The following is an 18,261-nucleotide window of genomic DNA, read 5'->3' on the forward strand; positions in this document are numbered from 1 at the left end:
ATACTTGCATGCTTTCACATTTGCATACTTGCGTTCTTGAATACTTTCATACTCTAATACTCACATACTTGCACACTTGTTAACATGCACTATTGTTAACTTGTACACTTGCATATTTCCATACTTGAACACTCGCATACTTGAACAATAGCATACCTAATTTAGCACTCATCATATATTTGCATATTTTATTTTACCTGTGATCTCAGCCTAAGAGAATTACGTTTCCTATACATAATAATATAATAAGCAAGAAGTTTCACTTCAGTCACGCATGAACTCTACATTTGTAAAATTTGTATTTGTAAAATGCCCACAGACAGTTGGAAAACTTTTGAGGTGGCATGACATAACAACAGTCAAACAAATATATAAACACATAGAGAACACAAATACACAATTGACATTGCAGGCACTTCAAAGGTATATGGGCTACAACAGAAAGGAATGTGACTACAGGACAAAAAACACCACAGACAAAAACATTAGATGAACAGAGGATAACACAATAAATGAGAATATTTAAAGAGAATGGTACGAAAAAAAAAACACATTTAAGTCAGATGAGATATTTTGTTGGTCTGACCTGTTTCCCCAAATGTTGAGAGAGAAGAATGAACTACAAAGCTGGTGGGAGGAAGGTAGGTTTAAAGATTCAAAGAATCATCTACGGTCATTAGAGATGGACATACACGTTGCAGTAGCATCCTGTTTAAAGCAGCCATCCGGCATCATTCGGAAATATTTTGGGAAACAGCGGAAAACCAAAATCATGAGTGGCCTGGGACTAAAACTCAGATTCTTCTGAATGTTAATATATACTGAAGGCTTCCATGAGCTTCATAGGAAAGTGTCAACAGGTGAAGTACATTCACGTGAACCTTCAACTGCGTGTAACACTATCCTTAAAAAATACTAAAAATGATTAAGCTGAGTAAACAGTGTTCAAAAGGGTAATCTAATAAATTATAGCCAAGGATGGATGCAAAGGTTAAATTAGCAAGTAATGAAATTAATACATTTCGTTTAATCCTGGGAAAAAGCCTCACGTAAATCCTTGTACAAATTCATCATTCTTTCACATACAAAAGTAATACTGAGTATTTATTAATACTGATAGCAAGAAAAAGCAGCGGTACAAATGCCACGGCAAAATACGTGAACGCATATCTAAGTTTTCTTTAGGATTAAATACTTGATAGAATACATGATAGAAACTTGATAGATACTTGATGGATAGAAGTTTTACAATTAATATAACGCTTACACACAGGGATAATGAATGTCGTTAACACAGACAAATGCCTCATTAGAGAATACAAAAACGTTAAATGAACATGCAGGCGACCGCGGCCTGACCTACACTAGGCGGTATAAAGCTTACTGTAAAGCATGATAAGGCATGATATAAAAAAAAAAATTCACAAATTAATACATTAAATACATTACGTAAAAACAAGAGTGAAGACATGACGGGGAGAAACGTCAAACAAACTATACGTGGTATTAATACAAAAAACGAGCAAGGTAAACAAAAAGAAATGCCAAATAGAATTTAGAAGGTGACGGCCGAAATAAGAATTTATAGTACAGCTATTACCAAGTACCGATTACATGACTGTAAGGGTCACCACCTTACAAAACACTTACGTGCATTCTCCCCGCTGTCACACTCTCTCTCTAAAGCAATTAACTGACTACATGCTTAATTCAGCACCGCACGACCAGCAACGACTGAGTGCTAACGAACAAGAAGAGCCTTCAAGGCAATACACCTAGTTTTAAGTAAGAAAGAGGGCGCCACGCGCATGCGCGGACACCTCACGAGGGGAAGTCAGACACAGCACTAGACGCAGAGAGGGGGGGGGAAAGTAGGAAGGGAAGGAGCGCCGAAGTCCGCCGCGCGGCACGAAGTTCAAATGACGCGCACCGACCACTTCAACTCCCCCACCCTTGACGAACGCAACCGCGAGCCTCGCCAACCAAGTCACAAAGACACGAGCTGGAACTGCAGGTCCGGTCACAACACTCTTGAAGTAACTCAAATGTCAAGTCAACACAATTCTATGTGTGTACAATAACAAAAGTGTATCTAACTGACGATTTCTTGAAGTGAGTTCAACACATTTCTATGTGTATACAACAACAAACAATGTTTCTAAATAACAATTTCTTGAAGTGAGTTCAACACATTTCTATGTGTATACAATAACAAAAAATGTTTCTAAATAACAATTTCTTGAAGTGAGTTCAACACATTTCTATGTGTATACAATAACAAACAATGTTTCTAAATAACAATTTCTTGAAGTGAGTTCATGACTGGCATAATTTTCCGTGTAGGACACCTAGTATGGATTCTCAGTGTATCCACTGAAATAAAGAGTCTTCAGCGTTTCCACTGAAATAAAGACACTTCAGCGCTGAAGAGAAGGTTTAGAGTACGAGACGTCCCTAATAAATTCAATATCGAACAGCATCTTCTTCATCCCAAAGTAGCAGGAACAGCATGCCTTCACTCAGCGCGAACCCAGGGCAAGAACGGCGGGCGTCCCCACCGCCTGCCCACGCTCGGCGCCTGGCAGGCAGGGCCATCCGAAGCGGCCGCTGCAGAAGAGTCAGTCTCCGCACGCGTCACGGCCCCTCACGGGCAGGAGACGGCGGCGACTCCATGCCACCGCTCCTCATCGGTGACGTGACGGCGACCAACGTCCCAGCAAGCAAGTGACCTTGCAGACACGACGAACCCGGCGGGCGGCTGCGGTCACGGTATCTCGGGCAGGGCGAGGAGCGTCGGGAGCGCTGCGGCGCGAAGTCCTCTTCTGGGCGTGGCGGGAGCATCGGTGGGAGGAAAGGAAAAAAAAAAAAGAAAGAGAAGGAAACACGAACAGCCAAACAACAACAAAAAAACTAAGTCTAAAAAAAAAGAAAAAAAATAGTTATTGATGAAATTTCTTTAATTGACCCACATGGGCCTTTTTATATTTTCTAGAACCAGAAGGGTTACGCAATAGGACCGTGTTGTCTCCCAAAAATGTATCAATCACGAATGGCCCAACAAAAGCAGAAATCAATTTTGAATTAACATTATCAGCCAGTTTTGGCAATTTAAAATTCTTTAAGAGAACCAAGTCATTAACAGCAAAACCATGTGGTCTCCGCGTAGCATTATAAGAGGCGGCTACAGCCTCGCGGGCCCTCTTAAGATTACAACTCACATCATCAAGCATGGCCTCCAGGGAATCACTGTCAGAGGCGAGTTCCAGAGGCGGCAGTCCCCAGGAGTTAAGCAAGGGATGGGTCAACTCACGGCCCATGAAGGGAATGGAAGGGGGAAACCCTGTCGCCATATGGACAGCAGAATTAAACGCCACGTTGATGAATTCAAGGTCACTGTCCCACAATGACTGATCATCCCTGTAATAAGCAGTAAGAGTGGCTTTAAGCACCTTGTTTACACGTTCAGACTGATTACCCTGGGGGCAATAGGGACTACTGTAAATGGGTTTAATAGCCCATTCAAAACACATATCCTTAAATAATACAGACCGGAAGTAACGGGCATTATCACAGGTTATCATAGCAGGAGCACCAAAATATTTCCACACTTGCTCTCTTAAGGCTTTAACAATACTAATCGCCTTCATATTTTTTAAGGGGAGTAACAACACAAATTTGGAAAAGATATCCAGAACCACTAGAATGCAAATATTTCCCTTTTTGGAGCGTGTAAGGGGCCCAAAAATATCCATATGCAGAACGTGCCATGGAGCAACCGGGGGATCTGCATAATACTGGCCAACCTTGGCACATTGCGGGGGTTTAGAAACCTGACAGTCAACACAGGACCTCACGTGGTGACGCACGTCTGCTCGTAGTTCGAGCCAAGCCAGATGCGCGCTGATGCGGCGGAACGTTTTTTCGATACCCAAGTGAGCACCCAACAATGAGTCATGAAAGTACTTAAGAACCATCGGACGAAGGGAGGCAGGGACCACTGCCTTCCTCTGCTTGCCTGACTTCCCTGTGTAATAAATTACACCTTGTTCCTCTACGTAGGGCGTAACAGTGCCATGATGCAAATCCCTGCGTATGTGAACGCACAGCGGGTCATCCTTCTGACAATCACGGATACTAAGAAAAGACTCTGGGAAGACCTTGCACACCGTGGCACTAATTGGCTCAGAACAGGAAACTGGCAAGGCACTGGTGTCAAACTCCTCAGGGGTAAACATCCGTGACAACGTGTCCGCGACCACATTGTCACTACCCTTAAGATGGTGTAGCTTAAAGTTAAAACGGGACAGCCGTAACACCCAGCGCCCTAATTTTCCTAGCTGGTTAGGGTGGTTAAATAACCAGCTAAGTGCCTAAGTGTACAGGTCAAATTCCTGACAGTCCAGGTACGAGGCGAACTTCTCAACGCCAAACAAGCATGCAAGCGCCTCCTTCTCATACACGCCGAGACGCCTTTCTCCGTCTGTCAACGATCGGCTAGCATAAGCTATGGGACGTAATCTATCATTTTCGAGGTGACCCAAGACGGCTCCTAGAGCCATGCTAGACGCATCGACCTGAAGTGCGAACCTACGCTGAAAATCCGGAAGGATCAAAACGGGAGGAGAAGAGACAAGGGCCTTAAGATTATCAAAGGCTTTCTGTTGTGCGTCAACCCATTCAAAGGCTGTATTTTTCTTGCGCAGCTTATTCAACGGACCACAGACCGCAGCATAGTCCGGTATAAAGCGTGCATAGTAACCTGTCATGCCTAGGAATCTCTGAATTCCCTTGACGTTTTTAGGGGGCGGAAAATTAACTATGGGTGAAACCTTGTCAGGGTCCATAATGAGCTTTCCCTTAGAAATAATGTAACCAAGGAACTTAACATGGTCCTGGGCCAAACGAAGTTTGTCAGGATTAACAGTTAACCCAGCCGCTCGAAGACGGTCAAACACCTGAGTTAGATGTTGTTTGTGCTCTTCTAAGCTAGCGCTATAAACAATAATATCATCAATATAGTTAAAGACAAATGTATACTTTAAATCAGAAAGAATATGGTCCAGCACGCGGCTCATGGCCTGACTACCAAATGAAACTCCCATGGGCACCCTATTGAACTGAAATTGTCCCCAAGGGGTAGAAAATGCGGTGTATTTACGGCAATCAGGATGCAAGAGGATTTGATGGAAACTGGCGTTCAAATCGATGACGGAAAAAATGGCTGTCTCTCCTAGGTGTTGTAGAGCGCTCTCTACCGTCGGTAATTCGTAAGAGTCCTGAATGACCTTATCATTTAGAGATTTGAAGTTGTGAACCAAGCGAAATTCTCCAGCCTCCTTTTTAGGAACTAGAAAAGTAGGCGAGCTAAAATCAGAAATAGATGGGGCAATGACCCCAGCTTCCATGAGGCGATCGACAATAATCTTCATTTTTTGTAGTTTAGGGGGTGATACTCTGTGGCCTTTGGCCTTAACAGGCGTGCGATCCTTTAAATAAAACTTGTAGGGCAATACATCACACCTACCTATACGACTGTTTATTACGTCAGGATAACGACTGAAAACGTCCGAAATCAGAGAGTCTCTGAAGGTCACGTCACTCATGTCAGGACAAGACATGACTTCAGGGGCGGCATTCTGCGGAATTAATTTAATTTTTAATGAAGGGTGAAAGCCAAAAACAAGATGCTGATTAGCCACGTCAATCAAACAACGAGTTTTCCCCAGAAAATCCAGACCAAGGATAAGTGAATGACACAAACCAGGAATAACGTAAAAATGCCAGTTCCAGGAAAATCCGGCAATTTTAATGTGAAGCTCAACTGTCATGTTAGCGCGTACTACTTCTCCGTTAGCTACACAAATAATGACGTCAGGGCACGTAGTCACACGGCTCTGCAATGCAGGAAATTTATTACGTAAGGAATCAAAAAAATCAGCACTCAACAAAGAACGAGTGGCTCCGGAATCCACTAAAGCCGGAACAATATCACTAAACAAATTAACATGAACAAAATTGTAAAATTTATGAAAAGCGGCTTTTCTCTGACAACGATCGCGGCGACCGCTCATACGCCCGATCGGGGCCCGTTTCCCGGACACTGATCCCTATAGTGCCCTGCGCGGTTGCACCTAAAGCATTTGCGTAAATCGCGGCTCACAGCGGGCTGCGTGCACTCAGACACCGCGTGACCGAACTTTCCGCAGTTGGCACACCTAGACCGGCTGGCCTTAAGGCCGGGCGCATTAGTGGAAGGGGGGCGCCTGTCGGTAGCGCGGCCGGAGCCGACAAGGGGCTCGGTTACACTAACCGCACAATCAACGAGCTGCGGCGCGCGCGTAGCACGAGCGGACTGAGAATAAACATTCACAGCAGGCTGAAATTCTAAGTTTTTGGGCTTATAAAACCGCGATGTAGATGAAATGGGGAATTCCTCCTTATATTTTCTAACTGCGAGCAAGCGATTCTCCACTTCAGAGCTCCACTTGCGTAAAGCATTCAAAGTTGTGGGAGGACTAAGCATGGCGCTATGTTGAAACACAAGCGGAGAGACATTCCCTAATATAGTTTGTACTAACTCTGTTTCTGTGAGGTTTAAATTCAGAACGGCGGCATAATTGGCCACGGAATTAATAAACTGAAGAGTGGGCTCGTTAGGCAATTGAAACCTAAATACTAAGTCCCGTTTTCAGCTCTCAAGTACACGTGGAGGACAAACAAATTGCAAAACTGAGCTCTTGAACTGAGCAAAAGAAAGATTCTGAGTAATTGCGTCAGTAAGTAATTGCAGAAATGCGGCTCCACAGAGACTCAGCAGGGCCTTTAACAATTCTGCCTCACTAACTAATTTCAGCCCTTCAAGACGTGATGCCGCACTTAAAAAATCCAAAACAGCTCGTGGCTCGCAGCTATCAAGCCGAGGAAGAAGCTTGAGGTTGGAAAAAAATATTTTTGAATTAAATTTTGAGTTCAAGGCAGGGCCAGAAGGGGGTGGGAACTGCCGAGACGGTACCTCATCCGCCGACTCCCAGGAGTTACGAACATGCTGGACGAGTAGGCTCCTCAAAACAGCAACAGTAGCGCCCTCCTCGAAGGAAACGCCCTCCTCGGAGAGGATTTGAACCAGCTCGTCACGGCGCAGACGATACACCCATCCCGTGACCGGTGACCCCATGGTGCATGCAAGACAAAAGAGAAAAACAAACACTTTAGTGCTCAGCATAACAAAGCAGAGTTGCGCAGTTGAAGGCTTCCATGAGCTTCATAGGAAAGTGTCAACAGGTGAAGTACATTCACGTGAACCTTCAACTGCGTGTAACACTATCCTTAAAAAATACTAAAAATGATTAAGCTGAGTAAACAGTGTTCAAAAGGGTAATCTAATAAATTATAGCCAAGGATGGATGCAAAGGTTAAATTAGCAAGTAATGAAATTAATACATTTCGTTTAATCCTGGGCAAAAGCCTCACGTAAATCCTTGTACAAATTCATCATTCTTTCACATACAAAAATAATACTGAGTATTTATTAATACTGATAGCAAGAAAAAGCAGCGGTACAAATGCCACGGCAAAATACGTGAACGCATATCTAAGTTTTCTTTAGGATTAAATACTTGATAGAATACATGATAGAAACTTGATAGATACTTGATGGATAGAAGTTTTACAATTAATATAACGCTTACACACAGGGATAATGAATGTCGTTAACACAGACAAATGCCTCATTAGAGAATACAAAAACGTTAAATGAACATGCAGGCGACCGCGGCCTGACCTACACTAGGCGGTATAAAGCTTACTGTAAAGCATGATAAGGCATGATATAAAAAGAAAACTCACAAATTAATACATTAAATACATTACGTAAAAACAAGAGTGAAGACATGACGGGGAGAAACGTCAAACAAACTATACGTGGTATTAATACAAAAAACGAGCAAGGTAAAGAAAAAGAAATGCCAAATAGAATTTAGAAGGTGACGGCCGAAATAAGAATTTATAGTACAGCTATTACCAAGTACCGATTACATGACTGTAAGGGTCACCACCTTACAAAACACTTACGTGCATTCTCCCCGCTGTCACACTCTCTCTCTAAAGCAGTGGTTCCCAACCAGTGGTCCGCGGACCATCAGTGGTCCGCGAGAGCTAAAATATGGTCCGTGAAAGATTTCAAACTTTGAATGAACGCGCGTCGGTGAACAAAAGCGAGCGCGGCGCGCAGGCGACCGGGGGAAGGGCAAGCAACTGACTAAATATTATAGCGCAAGCCGGTCAGTCAATCGTACGTTTTCTTTTGTTTTGCTCAGCAGTGTTGTGTTAGTGATTCTGTTTAGCTGTTTAGTGGGTCAACATCTGTAATTCCTCAATATTCTTATGGATATTTTGATAAAATATGAACAGGGTAAGTAGGCTACGCATTTTTCTCTGTTAAACGTTTTTAATAAAAACATGCAATTACAAAACAGATTGTGGACTTTAGTTTACGTATGATTCTTGTGTTTGTGTATTACAAATGTTCACAACAGTTAGGTACAGTTAGTTGAAAACCTAATTATATATAAAATAAAGCGATATGAAATTAAAAATTAAGATAGTAAAATAACACTGGCCTCCCAAATTAAAAAGTGGAGCCAACGACAAAAATTCTTAAAAATATGCTATCATTAAATTGTTGAATTGTTGTTATGCTGTTCTAGGTTTTTCATAACGAAATAAAAACACTGTTAACTCTTTTAATGCCAAAGTCGGATAAATCGCCTTTTCTGTGTTGTACGAAAAATTGGAGGATTAAAAAATCGGCCTGAATATTTTTTTTTTCAAAGACACATTTACGACAATTGCAGCGCACTCTACCGTTTCGGTTTGACTCGTCCTACTATTGAGTTGTTTTTTTCTCAAAATAGAGAGCAGAGCTGTCACGCTTCTGTCTTCCTTCCCTGATAGAGCAGGGTTCTCATGCTGTTTTCGAACAGATTGGTACCGTGTTTGTGTGCATTTCTTCGTTTTGAATTTAACTTTCCGTTGTGAGAAATTCAACTTTTATTTTTAAAAAAAAATTATCTTTTGATTCTTTTGTAAATTATAAGTGTTAATTATTTTATACATAAGTATGTGTTCCTGCTTATAAAAATTTATTTTGCGAATATTTACAAAAATTATATATTTCTGGCAAACAAATTATGAAGTTGCTTTATCAAAAAATAATAAGCAGTTTTGTGGATATTATAAATTGCCAGTTATTCTTTATTGTTGTTTATTGTGCGTTGAAAATCATTTTTGTAATAGTTGTAGTGATTATATTTTCCCACTAAATTCTTAGTGCCAAGAATATTACTTTGATAACCATGCCCTATTCGCACGCCAATCCATTAAAAAATATAACTTTTTCACGAGAACTTTAAAATAAAATAAATAGAGAATGCATTATATGTTTTATTTAATCTTAAAAAATGACAAAGAATAATTTATTTATAAGATGTAAAAATTTATACTTCCATACTTAAAGGTAAAAAAGTTATTAAAGGAAAAAAAGTTATTAAAGGTAAAAAAGTAATTAAAGGTAAAAATTTATTAAAGGTAAAAAAGGTATTAATATTTAACTCCAGATATGTAATTCATTTAAAAATGACTTGGCACTTTTAGTATAACAGTCATAGAATTAAACAATTCGAGGCTGGCACCAAGAGGGTTAAGGGAAATTAAAGGTACCTACCAAGACCCTTGTTTTTAACGATTAGACAACATTATTTTTTAAATTGTATAGTAAAAATCTAAGTTTGTAAAAAAAATGATAGCGAGGTTAGAATTTTTTGGAAGCCAGTTTATATTTATTTAATGATTTATTTTATGAATTATGAAAAAATTTAGCTATATTATTTTTTATTCTTTTACTTGGCATAAAATATAATATAAGCATAACAGTGTACATTCTATTGCATTTTGGTTTTGTTTTCAGAAAATGCTGCCTAAGAGAAAATATGATAATAGTTACATTAAATTTTGATTTACTTCGATAGAAAGTAATGGAGAAATAAAACCACAATGTGTTATATGCGCAACTGTTCTCGCGAACAAATCCTTGAAGCCAGTGAAATTAAAACGCCACCTAGAAACGATTCATCCAAATTTTTCTAACCGACCACCAGAGTTTTTTGAAGGAAAATTGGAGCGTTAAAAAAAAATAAAACTCGGGCCTAGTGGTACAAGATATGCATCATCTGAAAAAAACATTAGTAGCATCGTTTGAGATATCGAAATTAATAGCACAATCAAAAAAGCCTCACACAATAGGAGAAACTCTTGTGAAACCTTGTTTGATCAAAGCCGTCGAAGAAGTTTTAGGGTTAGAAGCAAAAAAAAAAAATACAAGATATACCTTTGTCGAACAACACGGTGAAAGCTAGAATTGAACTCATGTCAAATGATATCGAGGAGCAACTTGTTTCAAGAATTAAAATGTCGCCATTCTTCGCTTTGCAGTGCGATGAATCCACTGACATTTCTAATTGTGCTCAGTTACATACTTGTTTTTGTCCGCTTTTTAGACAACGACAACATAATCAAAGAACTGTTGTTTTCTCAGGAACTGGAAATTAATCAAGAAGTATCGACTTCATGAATATAACTGGATATTTCCATAAATATGGCATTATGTGGGAAAAGCTAGTCGGTTTCTGTACGTATGGTGCTCCTGCGATGTTAGGATTACATTCCGGTCTAGCAACGTTAATCAAACAGAGGAATCCGTCAACATTTACATCGCATTGTATCCTTCATCGCCAGGCGTTAGCTTCCAAGAGTGTTCCTAAATGCCTTAATGATACAATGCAATTGGCCATAAAAGTAGTAAATGTCATTAAAAGCAGTGCCTTAAATTCACGCCTTTTAAAAAAAATTGTGCACTGAAATGGACTCCAACCATGAGAACCTCCTCTTTCACACAGAGGTTCGTTGGTTGTCGAAATGCAATATGCTGGAAATATTATACGAACTGAGAGGACAGATTGAGTTGTTTCTAGGTGAGAAAAAAATGTAAGACTTACTAGTAATGTTTTCTGATTTGACATCCCAGATGCATTTGGCATATCATGTGGATATTTTTACACACTTAAATAAGTTGAACTTGCAAACGTAAGGTTCAGGAAACAGACAGTTAGAAGGCGTTGCAAATATTTTTAATTTTGAAGATAAACTTCGTGCTTTTATATGCAAACTTAAGTTATGGATTAGTCAAGTTTGTGAGGGCAATTATAGTGCATTTGCAACATTGAAGGCACTCCTTGACGACAAAAAGTATGTTATGTTTAGGGAAAGCATACAAAAAAACAGCAAATGTCATTTGCAAATGTTGGTTGATGAATTCAACAGTTACTTCCCAGAATATAACAATACAGAAGCTAATGTGGACCAAAAACTGATACGCAACCCTTTTGGCACTAACACTAGAGAAGTTGCAGAAGAAATCCAAGAAGGACTTATTGAATTACAAAACGACAGGAACTGTAAGGACGCTTTTAAATTCTGATTCTTTGGAGACGTTTTGGTGTAAGAAAGCAATTTCATAAACTAAAACTCGAGAAATCGCTTTGCGCTATCTTATGCTTTTTTCAACAACTTATATATGCGAACAAGGATTTTCTGCATTACTGATCATTAAAAACAAATCCAGGAATCGACTGAAAGTAAGTTATGATATGCGTGTAGCTTTGAGCAAAAATATTACCCCAAGAATTCATGATCTTGTACAGAAGATGCAAGCTCAAAAATCTCATTGATGCAAACTGAATTGTGTACTAAAAATATATGTTTTCAATCATAACACTGTTAATTAATGTTTATTTTGGTTTTTTAAATTATTTATGTTAAACGTTTCGATTAACATTGACCGATTAGGCTTAAAGTTTATTTTTAGATTGATACAGATTATTGTTTAACCTTGTGGTCCCTGCTAATAATAATGACATTAAAGTGGTCCCTGATCAAAAAAAGGTTGGGAACCACTGCTCTAAAGCAATTAACTGACTACATGCTTAATTCAGCACCGCACGACCAGCACCGACTGAGTGCTAACGAACAAGAAGAGCCTTCAAGGCAATACACCTAGTTTTAAGTAAGAAAGAGGGCGCCACGCGCATGCGCGGACACCTCACGAGGGGAAGTCAGACACAGCACTAGACGCAGAGGGGGGCGGGGGGGGGGGGGGAGTAGGAAGGAAAGGAGCGTCGAAGTCCGCCGCGCGGCGCGAAGTTCAAATGACGCGGACCGACCACTTCAATACAATGTTTTATTGTTGCACAATCTCACTTGGTGGTAACTTGCTGGCTTGTGGAGGTAAGCAGTGAACCTTGAAGGTTAAAAAATAAGGAGGGATCTAAGAAACATTAAAGCCGAGATCTTTAAAAAATTCATGCGACCCCAAACGTTTTGAGTGAGAGTTAATTAAAAATATTTATGGAGTGGAAAACTCATTTCAAAAATTTAAAATAGTATCTTTGTACAATTTTTATTAAGGGCTTTTATGATGCCACTTGTGACAAAGTAATTACCATGGACTTTTTTTTTGAAACAGCAAGCAGTAAATAGCAAAAAAAAAAAGATTTTTATGGCTATATATGTAGCTAAAAAGCCATTGGTCAGAAAGCAAAGAATGCTGTGATTAGTGGTGCACCGATGCGAATACCGATGAATCGTAATCGGCGATTATGGGTACTTTCCGATTAATCGTAATCGGCGATTATCTTAACGATTACTTTGCCGATTATTTACGTCCCGGCATAATTAAGTAGGTTTTTACCGTGTAATATTTTGTTACAGATTTTAGGACGAAATACTGTAATATTTGTATATATTACAAAATTCATCTAACTCTGTCATATCATAATTACAGATATTTCGTTAAGTTTAATAAATCTCATTGCCTCGAACAATAAAAAATACATTTTTCCTACACGTTTATTTACGTTTCGTCTTTTGTTTGTTTAGTGGTCTTGTTCATTACCTATAGCCAGACACGTAAAATAGATGTCACGCACTCAAAATACCACAAACAGTTGCAGTGGATTCTATGACAATCGATCTTTTCGAGTCGTAGTAGCGGTTCAAAATCGTGGTCCCGATACCTTCTAGAGTTTATCACTGCATTTTACCAACTCGTTATGGGCGTCTTTGGTAACATCCGTTCTTGTGTTATTTGTATGTGACGTGAAAAGTGAAAAAGTATTTATAATTTTATATATTCAGTCAACATAAATAAAATAACATGTGCTAGAATTTATTTTTAGTCATTTTTATATAATTATAGTGAGATGGCGAGTAGGGAGAAAAAAAATGAAGTGTGGAAACATTTTTCTATAAACTCAAGTGAACAAAATAAAGCAGCATGTTTACATTGCTAAACGGTAATTTCTTGATGCAACCTTATGTGATAGTCGATAATAATGCTAGTTTTCCGCAACAAATACTTACCCATTGTAAATTACAATTATTAGACTGTAGTTCAAGTTGTTTACAATAACAAATATTTAAATAGAAGTTAATTTAATTTACACTTTGCAATGACTTAATAGTGTATTTTATATATTTTTATACTGTTATTATAACTGTATTCTCAATTTTACCTAATCTTGTTATTAAATTCACATGGCAATAAAAAATTTTGTGTGCATTATTACACTTAAAAAAACATTTCTTCATTGTAATCGGTAACTGAATCGGTATCTGCCGATTATTGCTCTCATAATCGGTAATCGAATCGGTAATCGGTAAAGTCATATCGGTTCACCACTAGCTGTGATATACGACAGATGCCCAAAAGGAAAAAAAGAGGGGTGGAGAGGGTGCCTTAGCTAGCAACCGCAGTGAAAAGAAACAGAAGGAAATAGATGGAACCCAACAACAAACTCCATTCACTCTCTCCTCCTCTGCCAAAAGGTTCTGGAAGCCGTAAAGAAGAGCAGACTAAAGACGCATGTGACGCAGTTTACGTGTGGGTTTTCAACTAAATACATGGAAATTCACAGCTGTCTTAAGTGCCTTAAGGGACGCAATTATGATGCATATTATGTAGATTTTCAACAGCCAAATTTCTTACATCAAGGTCACCTAATATTCACATGCCTACATTCAAGATTGTCTTATATTGAAGCTCTCCCTTGGACTACAAGACTCTCTTACATTTCAAGTTCTTTTACACTCGGCATTGTCTTATAATCAAATCATCTTTTAATCAAGTTCTCTAATTTTCGAGAACATATTACCTTCGAGGTCTTATTATTATATCAGGGTTTCGCTACAGTCAAGAACACCACATATTATAAGGCTTCTCATATCTGAGGTCATTTCACACGACTGGATTGATATAATGAATAACATTAAAGATGTGTTTCATTGTATTTTAACTTAAAAAATAATCCCTAGTAATATTATAAATGTGAAAGTGTGTTTGTCTGTTTGTCCTTCTATCACAGAGTAACAGAGCAATGGTTCAATATGATTTTTTGCATATAGATAGTTTATGGGATGGTGAGTGACAGACTACAACCCTAAGGGAGTGAAAAATGGGTAAATTCAGTTTAATAATAGACAATCATAGGAGGTAGGTCATAGACACACAAGAGTGAGTTTGTGTCCACCACACAGTCAGATAGTTAGGTCTGGCAACTTCCTATCCTTCTCCTTGGTGAAACCCATACACTTAGTGAAGTTCGCAGCTGCTAGCGAACTAAAGGTGCTAATAACAGTTTAGATTAGAACTTTGTCCATAGATGGCATCCGTCACGTCTTGCCTAGGAGTTACCTGCCTTCCCAATAAATGAAACTCAAGATTGACATCCCGGTTTTGCTGATGCATAGCCTTGATGCATCGATATTGTGCAACCAATGGGACTTTAAAATCAAAATTTCCAGTTTTTCAAGTGTGTGTCCTACAGACTTGAAACTCGGTAGTAATGTTCCTTACATTATGATGTGTTTAGCCTGGGCAACGCCAGGTTTACTATATAAATGTAGCTTATGTTGATCATGTACTAATATATTTATTTAACTCAAAAATTTTCATTATAATTGAATATTTCTAATGAATTTATAAAAAATTGAAAATGTATTTTTCATATACTTTTTAGATACCATTACCAATTTTTTTCACCTACTGAAACAATTTATTTTGACTTGATTTCCGATTTAAGTAAATTTTCTTCAGTATAAAAATCTGTGTAATTAAAATTTAAGCACACTTTATATCTTTTTAAAAAAAATTCTTGAAAATATGACAACACCAAAAATTTTCTGTTTAAAAAAAATTGAGCTCGAAATAAAAATACAAGCAGTAATGTTGATGAGACTAATGCAGTGGGCCCAGCAAGGAGCCGGCAAAGTGCCACCAACTTCGGACATCAGGGATGAACAAGATTCCTAGAGGTGGATGACAGACTTCACATCCCCAGGGAATATCAGGCTCAAAAAAATTAGACGAGGAGAATGTGAGGAAGAGGATAACTATTTTTTTTAAAATTGACATCTTTTGTGGGGGTGGAGGGCCCTTAGTGCCGCAACAAAAGGAAGAACATTATTTATGGATTTTTTTTTTTTTTTTTTGGATAATTGATTTCTAAAGATTAGTTCCACATTTTCTATAACAACAGCTTCTTGCTCATTTTTATTTTCCCCACTTTGAAAGGAGGGGCAGCTGACTCCATCCCCCCTGGATTCACCTTTGTTACAATAAAATGCACAAACTGAATACAACCTTGGCAGGAGCGTACCTGACGTATCTCCTTGTGCTGCCGCTGCCGCTCCTCGTCGCCTTGCTGCACAGCTCGCTGCAGCTTGCGCTCCTCGAGCTGCATCTCCTGTATCTGCTGCTGGCACGCCCTCACGTCCTGCTGCAGCCTGTTGAGCTCTCCGCGCAGCCCCTCCCGCTCCTTCTCCGCCCGCTGCAGTGCTGCCACCGCACACACACACACACACATGTCACCACGGTGATGCCGCGCACACGCTTCAAACAAGCCAACGGTCTACGCAATACCACACAATAACACGTACAGGGGAAAATTACCTCGAAAGATTCGGTCTCTCATGCCACGTTGGTTACTTCATTATCTTGTCGCAATTATTAAAGGAATATTTCTGTAAATTTATCACACTAAATTTTTTTTAACAGATATGTACTCAATAAGTGTAATATAAGAGTGGTAAAGTCACAAAGGTGTTTTTAATATAATCACTATTACTTGTGTGATGTTTTACAACTCACAAATAACAGACAGATTAAATACAATTATGTTTTAAACACTAAGTGTGCGAAGAGGTAGGAAACCATTAAGTTTAATCATTCATTCCTGTGTGTCGTGTTACCAAAATTTTCTGGAGTGAATAGGGCAACTACTGAAAACCAAAATAAAAATGGGTTTCTCGAGTTTCAAACCCATGTCCTCCAGAATGAAAGTTCAGTGTCCAACCAATGCAAGACCACAGCTGGTTTATAAAGCTATACATTTACACATACGTAATGGATTTTTGCCAGATGCTGCCTGTTCCTGCCGTCCATGCAGTCCTTCACTGCCCGTTGTGAGCTTTATGAGCCCAAGTTTAACAATCCTTCAGAACCTTCTGAAAAGATTTTGACTGTTTTATAATAAACAGGGTTCTCACAGCCTTTTCGGTTGAATTTTCAAGCAATTTTAAGGGTTTAGGGACCAAATTGATAATACTGATCTTAGTAAAGGTTACATGTCTCTTTTACAGTTAAAATCATAAACATAAAGCATTCAAAATACAGATCAGCAGAAACAACAAAAAAAAATTCTATTATCTATACAGAACATGCAATCAAGATGACTCTGGAAATTTTTCTTAATGCTCAACTCTTCAGTAGCTACCATGTATGTTTAAAATTCATGGGTGTAGTAAGATCCCATAGTAAAATACTTTACAACCACTGGTGGCCACCTATGAAACTTAATTCAATTTCAGACTGCTCTATTATAATGAATTCAAATACTGTATTTACCCAAAAATAATGAAACTCTGAATGTAATGTGATCCCAACCTTTTTTATTATGAGTTAATGAAAAAGACATTAATGGATTGGAAATCGCAATTCAAGTAGACAGCACTTGAAAATTATTTTAATTATTAAATTTATTCCATATTTATTAGATCATTTCAGGTGCCACTTTCGTCAATAGACGGTCTCGTACATGGTCTCATCTGAAACACTAAGCCACAGTTAGAAGAAAAAAAATCATGTTCTATGACCAAACTTCAAAGGCAGTGGCTGTTCAGAAGGCGAAGAATGTGGTGATGTACGGTGGTTGTCGTCGTCTGGGAGGGTGGAAGAGGACGGAGCCACAATGAACCCAGTGACACACTCCATTTCCACCTCTCCATCCAGCATCTCTCATCTGTCCTATCAGGTGCAGAGATTCAGGAAGACCGACTAAAGTGGCTTAAGTTACGCAGTTTACAGGCAGAATGTGTGGTTTTTCAACTAAGCAATGGCAGCTCCAGAATAACTTTTTGGGAGGAGCTACCATACAAAGTTAGGATGGAGATGCAAAAAATGACAACAGGTAAGTCAGAGATTGGCCTTGGAATATTATTTAAAAATTTATGGTCACAAATACAGAACCTTAATACTTCCATACAACTTTCGACGAGATAAAAATTTCAAGTTTAAGTAAAGATAAATATAGCCTCCTAAATAAAATAAAATAAATAAAAATAGCCTCGGAAGGGGGCATCGCCCTACCGCCCCCCTTCTGGAGCCATGCTTGGATACAAGTTTGTGATTATAATGTGACCACCAATCTTAGATTCCACAGTTTTGGTAAAAATAATAGCATTACATTCAGGTAAATACGGTAATTAAAATATTTCCCTAGCCTTGGAACTATACACAGGAATACCGAAGACTGATGTAGCTACATCCTCACGGAGCCACGCAATCACGTACCCAGTTCTCCCTTGATGAGCTGCCCCTCTTTGTGCGAGATGTCCTCCTTCATCTGCTCCACCTGGTGACTCATTATCTTCAGCTTGCGCTTCAGCTCCGTTGTCTCCGCCTTACGAAACAGACAAAACAGCCATTTCATCCTCGCCACAGTCATTCTTGTTTCATTTGCATCTATCCTAATTATATTTCAAATTTGACTATCAACTTGAATAACTGTTCACTTTTTCAACTTGACAGGGTTACTTAAAGTTATCAATTTTTTTTTTTTAATTTTTACAAGTTTACGAAGGGTAAAAAGACAC

The 18,261-nt window shown here is 38.9% G+C and overlaps 1 protein-coding gene across 1 annotated transcript in view; it reads right to left on the bottom strand.

Moving 5' to 3' along the window:
- The window catches only part of LOC134538944 (cilia- and flagella-associated protein 58-like), a 68,557-nt gene that overhangs the window by 21,212 nt on the left and 29,084 nt on the right, over window positions 1-18,261 (bottom strand). The window contains exons 11-12 of the mRNA XM_063380559.1: window positions 17,960-18,068; window positions 15,768-15,946 (exon numbers count right to left, since the gene is read on the bottom strand). Of these exons, the coding sequence (XP_063236629.1) occupies window positions 15,768-15,946; window positions 17,960-18,068 (288 nt within the window). The remainder of the gene's footprint in view (window positions 1-15,767; window positions 15,947-17,959; window positions 18,069-18,261) is intronic.

This window comes from Bacillus rossius, chromosome 14 (assembly GCF_032445375.1).
Source record: "Bacillus rossius redtenbacheri isolate Brsri chromosome 14, Brsri_v3, whole genome shotgun sequence".
Classification (NCBI taxonomy): Eukaryota; Metazoa; Arthropoda; class Insecta; order Phasmatodea; family Bacillidae; genus Bacillus; species Bacillus rossius.